Genomic DNA, 5,934 nt, shown 5'->3' on the forward strand with positions numbered 1-5,934 from the left:
TGGCCAGCCCTATGAGGAGAGGCTGAGGGACCTGAATCTCTTCAGTCTCCGCAAGAGGAGACTGAGGGGGGATCTTGTGGCTGCCTACAACCTTATCAGGGGCCATCAGCAGGGACTCGGGGAAAGTCTGTTCACCAGGGCCCCCCTGGAGTCACCAGGAACAATGGCCACAAGCTGAGGGAGGATAGGTTTAGGTTAGATATTAGGAAGAACTACTTCACTGTAAGGGTGGCCAGAGCCTGGAATAGGCTTCCCAGAGAGGTGGTGCTCTCACCTTCCCTGGAGATCTTCAAGAGGAGACTGGATAGGCACCTGGCTGGGGTCTTATGACCCCTCCCACACCCAGTGCTCCTTCCTGCCCATGGCTGGTGGTTGGACTCGATGATCTGTCTAAGTCCCTTCCAACTCATTGATCCTATGATTCTATGGTTATACTGAGCCTAAAAATAAACATAGTTTAGGAATCAAATTCTATCTAATTGTGGGAACATACTTAACATGTAAAGCAGTATTTTGATTGGTTAATAAACATATAGCCAGTGATCCATCTATGACATTAATGTGTTAACTCAGGATTCTGCTAATGCTCCATGCACATATAGAAAATGTAAAATTCTGGATCTGTCCAGCTTTTGATTTATCCCCTCTGCCTACCAGGCTCATCACCTGGCTGACCATGAACAAATCTAGTCTTGTTAAACTCACTGCACCTTAAACTGTAATTATTACATTGCTGACCGTTTGAGAAAAAGCTTCCAGCTTCTCTGACTGTGGGGGAAAATTGCATCTAGAATTATCCATTTTTAACTTCTAGTGTTTTACTTGCATTACACACACACAAACCTCAGCCTTTTTGAGTATAAGATTCCATTTATAGTAGGATACATATGGAAACATACGTACCAAGAATATAAAATGCAGCAAAACAGAATGGTAGTACCCAGTCCAGTAACCAAGTTTTCATCCCTGTGCAGCCCTTGGCCAAATTCAGGTACACAAATTGTGATATTCTTATTGTTTTCATCCAGGACTTAAAGATAAAAAAAAAAAATGAACACTATTACTAAAACTCAGTCCACATTACACACAGTGTCAGGATTCAAGGAAATATTTAGAAAAAAGCCAGGCTTGTTAATTGAGACATCAGTAAGAACGGTTTGGATTTCATTTCTCTCTCTCTTCTTAAAAGAAAGGCTGTCTAGGATAGGAAGCTAACAGTACCTTGCCGGATTTAGTTCTTACTCCAAGAAATACTACATTTCAGTACCTTACTAGCCCACAGGGGCAGAGAAGAAAGGTTTTAGGCCCTGTGTTAGTTGCTGAACTGACTAGCAAAGCAGCTGGGGATTTATCAGCAATGCTGACCTGCAGTTGAGAGACAAGTGACATCAAAACTTGGAGATGTTCTTACAAACTATATCCTTTCTGAAGTTGGAGGCAAATTAACCTGCACAAAAAAGGGGAGCTTCAAAAGGCAGTTTGGTTAAGAAATACATGCTCAATGACATGGCTTGCCTATTCCTGGAATGACATACAGAGAACAGAACCAGCATACTGGTTATGAGAAATTTTTATTTAAAGATAGAAACAAATAAAAAGTACTACCCTCAGACTGCTGGCAAAATGCCATCATAGCCTTTGATATCCCAGAGTATAGGCCCTCTTGCTTTATAAATTGCATCTGCTTTCAGTTAAAGTATGTGCCCTTTAAATGCAAAGCCATGCTTGTTTTCACTGTTGCTCTGTACAGATATTTCATGTTTTAGTCATTAGCAAAGAGCAGGATTACAACCACACACATGAGAATACATTGGAAATGTTGTTTTAGTATCATGAATCCCCCATCTCTTTTTTTAATTTTTTTTTTCAAACCCTAGAGCCAAAAATAATCTGAATTCAGTTCTGTTTTCACCACAGACACTTTAGCTGTTTAAATAATGCCAGTACAAAAGTTTTTCAGGGTCTCTTCAGGCCTACCAGTTGTGTTATTCCATACATTTTCTGCTGGGACACTGCTTAGAGAGATAAGATGGTAACTGTCTCTTTCTTTATATAGTTTTTTCTTTTCTAATTACTGCTGCATTAGTAATTGAGCTAAGACTAACCTAACATTGAGAAGATTATAGGAAGTACTTCTGTGCAATAAATCTGAATCATAAAAATCTATTCCATCACTTAGAAAACAGATCACTTCTCACTGGATTCACCAATCTGGCCAACCTCCAAGTACAGAATCATCAATAGAAAGAAGAAGGAATTAAAAACAAGTGTAAAAGGGTGCCTAGTGTTAGAAAGGCTATATCAGGGTTTGGGATGTGAGGGAGCTCTGTACATACGACTTCTAATGCGGTAGAGCTAAAAATACATATGAAGGAGTACAATAACTCTAAGACAGGGGTTGGCAACATTTTTGGGCACAGTACCAAAACACCTGCAACCTCTCCTTGGAAGATGTGGTGTGCAAGGGGCAGATGGCGGGGGAGTTGAGGGGCCCAATCCTCGTTGTGCCAGCACAGCCTGGGTCCCTTCCCCGCTGTCCATCCCAAGGTGCACATTCACCTGTCACCAACGAGCCAGGCCAGGGCTCCACAGACCCTGGTCAAGCTGCTTGCAGCCTCCCTGCTGCCTGCTGTGAGTGGCCAAGGCTCCATGGCAGGCGACAGAGGCCTTCCCAAAGCCTGGGCTGTCTGAGGTAGGTGGCTAGGAGAAGGAAGCAGCTGCACCAGGGTCTCCAGAGCCTCAGCCTGGCTTGTTACCAGCGACAGGCACACACATGCCTCAATGTGTATGGCAGGGAAGGGGCCTGGGCTCTGCTGCCGCAACAAGGATCGGGCCCCTCAACTCTCCCGCTGTCTGTCCTAGGCGCATGTGTGCTTGCCAGGAGCAACAAGCTAGTCCAGGGAACTGTGGACCCCAGTGCATCTGCTTGCAGCTTCCCAGCTGCCTACCACAACTGGCCCAGGCTCTAGGCAGGCCCCTGCTGCCTGCCACAGATCCCAGGCTGCTCATGGCAGGCAGTAGGGAGGCTGCAAGCAGCTGCACCAGGGTCTGTGGAGCCCCAGCCTAGCTTGTTGCTGGTGGCAGGTGCACCTCCAGGAAAGTGATGGGCGAGCCATGAGGGACCTGATCCTTGTTGTGGCAATGCAGCCTGGGCCCCTTCCTGGCTGTCCACCCTGAGGCATGCGTGCCAAATATAATGCCCTTGCAAGTCATGCTCGGGCACATGTGGCAGGGGTCACCAACCCCTGCTCTAAATATATCCGATCAGGATTAAGATTAATCTTTTGTTCCATGACATCACTGAGCACCAACTGTAGCAATTAGAGATACACAGATACATTGGTCCATACCGTATTGGCACTGATACAAGGAAAGCTGCTGATAACGTCAATCAGCTTTTTTGGCTGATGTGGCCGATAATGTCACCAAAAAATGCTGCATGCATGCACCACAGCGTAGCACGCAGGCAGCCATGAGCACAGCCTGGAAGCCTGGAGAGCAGTGTCCAGCTGGTAAGACTGTTGTGGGAGAAGAGGTGTTGCGGGGAGGGAGGGGAAGGAAGGAGCATGGGAGGGTGCGGACTGAGGCCCCCCCAGTGAGGGACAGAGTGGGGCTGGAGCTGGGACTGGGACAGGTCCTGCACAGCCAGGGCAGGGTGGGGCATGGGATGGAGCTGAGGCTTATCCAAGGGGTGCAGGGCAGGCAGCTCCTGCTGCTACACACACCTAGGGAGGGCATGGCAGGGGCGTGTGCCCCCCAGATCTGTGCGTGGTGCTGGGTTCTTCTTGTCAGGGGGGCTGGGCCAGGTGGCAGTGGCACTGGAAGGGGGGCTACAGAATGTGCTACAGCCAACTCAAAATTCGCTGTAGCCTCCCTCCCAGTGCCACCCCCACCTGCCCCAAGTGCTACCCAACCCAACCCCCCTGCTGGAAAGAGCCCGGTGCAGCCCCGGCCTGCAGTGGCAGCCTGCCCTCAAACCGTGCACAGATCTGGGGGGCACACACTCCCCAGGCCCTCTGAGGGCATGTGTAATGGTGGGAGCCACCCTCCCCACAACGCACCCCAGACAAGCAGTGGCTCCATCCTGCACCTTGCCCTGGCTGTGCAGTGCCTGCCCCAGCACCAGTCCCACTCCCTCCCTCACCATGGGGGCCTCAAATTGTGCTCCCCCCACACCCCTCCTCTTCCCCCACAACAGACTTACCAGCTGAATGCTGCTGTCCAAGCTGCCGGGCCACATATCGGCAATCGGATTGGTATGAGCCAATGTAGCTCATTAAAAATTGACCGTTGGTCTTGGCCCAAAAAAATCTCTATCAATGCACCCCTACTAGCAATATAGTCAGTGCTCTTTGCACAAAAAAAATGTGAGCAATTTTTCTCCAATGATAAAGAAAAGGGTACACAAATTAGAAAGCATGGTTTGGTTCCATGCTCCTAACAGCCTTGCACATCCATTTTAAAAGAAAAGATATTAAACTATAATGGTAACCAAAGTAGCCAAGAACAGAACAAGAGCTACCAGGCAAAAGAAAGAAGGTGACAAATTAAAACAATAAAAAAGTGTGGCTATCAAGTGACAGACTTGTCTGCTTGGTACTGCACACATGGGCTGGCTTACATACTACTTCAGTCTCTTCTATACATGGTGGTGTTGTCAAAACCAGTACAGTAAAAGCTTTGTTATCTGGCATCCCCTGGGAATGGGGGATGCCAGATAATAAAATATGCCGGTTAATTGAGTGGTTGTCACTTTTCTCACCACGTCTGAGGTTACCAGAGAGTTTACTGTATTTTGTGTTAAGCCCATGGCTATGTAGGATTTGCATGGTGTGATAGTTTACAGGTATACACACTCACTTTTGATGCAAGAGGCCCCAAAGAGCTTCGGATAACTTACTAGTTTCTGGTGGTTTGCTTGACAGAGCTGAGAAGGTGAGATACATGACATAGCAGCTGATGAGTCCTGACTGCAACAAACCAGAATGGGGCTGACCTTTGGGAGGGGAAGGGAAAAACATTAGGATGGTGAATGGTTCATTGCTTTAAATAAATTGGAAGGCAAATTTAAAGTGTGCAGTTTTGGGTTTTTTTCTTTCATTTAATGGGGGCATATTTTTTTAATCCTTTGCCTGAAAGCCATACAAAGCTGTCAGCCATATGGGGCCCATTTTGTCTGAAGGATGCACGTATCCATTCTGTCCCTTCACACTGACTGCTCTAGGAAGTGTTCAGATTCCCAAATTGTAAGAAATAAGCCTGTGTTCTAACCAATATTATCTAATATAAAAACAGAATGCATGGCTTGCAAAAACTGTTTGGATAGGATGATATAGTTGCCTGTGGGCACGTCTAAATGTTCATTAATGCATTGTTGTTACTGGGCATTAAGTTTAGTACTTGGATAACCAAGGACTAAATCAATGTGCAATAACATGTGCTACTGCACAGTAGTGCTGGCACATGGGTTTTTTGTATATTAACTGGACAGTAGCTTAATACTACTGCACAGTACAGTATTAGTGCAGGTTTTGCACAGCACAATATTATGCAGTGTTATTAGGCTACTGCGCAGTTAGCATCTCGTATAGATGCACCCTGTTAGTATTTAACTATGGAATTATTTGAACCACTGACATCTCCAGCCCCGGCACATGACAAATATTATTAACAAGAGGTCCTGGTAAAGTAGGGGGGACATGAAGAGTGAAATGTGGATCTATGGCCACAAAATCTTTTAGAAGATATCATTTTAACAAATTATAAATAAAAAACAAGCCATGTAGTAGATGTTTTATTAACAGTATAACATAATTTATTTTTATTTAAACAATTTTTTTTCTCCTGATCTATGTTTTACTTAACTTGGGTATATAGAGGCAATTGCACAAGAGCTGAAAATAAAGTCTTACTCTTGTACATTGTGTGGGGGGG

General features: G+C 45.9%; 1 protein-coding gene across 1 annotated transcript in view; it reads right to left on the minus strand.

Annotated features, from left to right (window-relative positions):
• Positions 1-5,934, minus strand: part of SERINC5 (serine incorporator 5) — a 65,710-nt gene that overhangs the window by 12,182 nt on the left and 47,594 nt on the right. Inside the window, exons 9-10 of the mRNA XM_019518252.1 lie at positions 4,901-4,996; positions 904-1,030 (exon numbers count right to left, since the gene is read on the minus strand). Coding sequence (XP_019373797.1) covers positions 904-1,030; positions 4,901-4,996 — 223 coding nt within the window. The remainder of the gene's footprint in view (positions 1-903; positions 1,031-4,900; positions 4,997-5,934) is intronic.

The sequence above is a fragment of the Gavialis gangeticus genome, unplaced genomic scaffold, assembly GCF_001723915.1.
Source record: "Gavialis gangeticus isolate Ggan-Ray unplaced genomic scaffold, GavGan_comp1, whole genome shotgun sequence".
In the NCBI taxonomy this organism is placed as follows: Eukaryota; Metazoa; Chordata; order Crocodylia; family Gavialidae; genus Gavialis; species Gavialis gangeticus.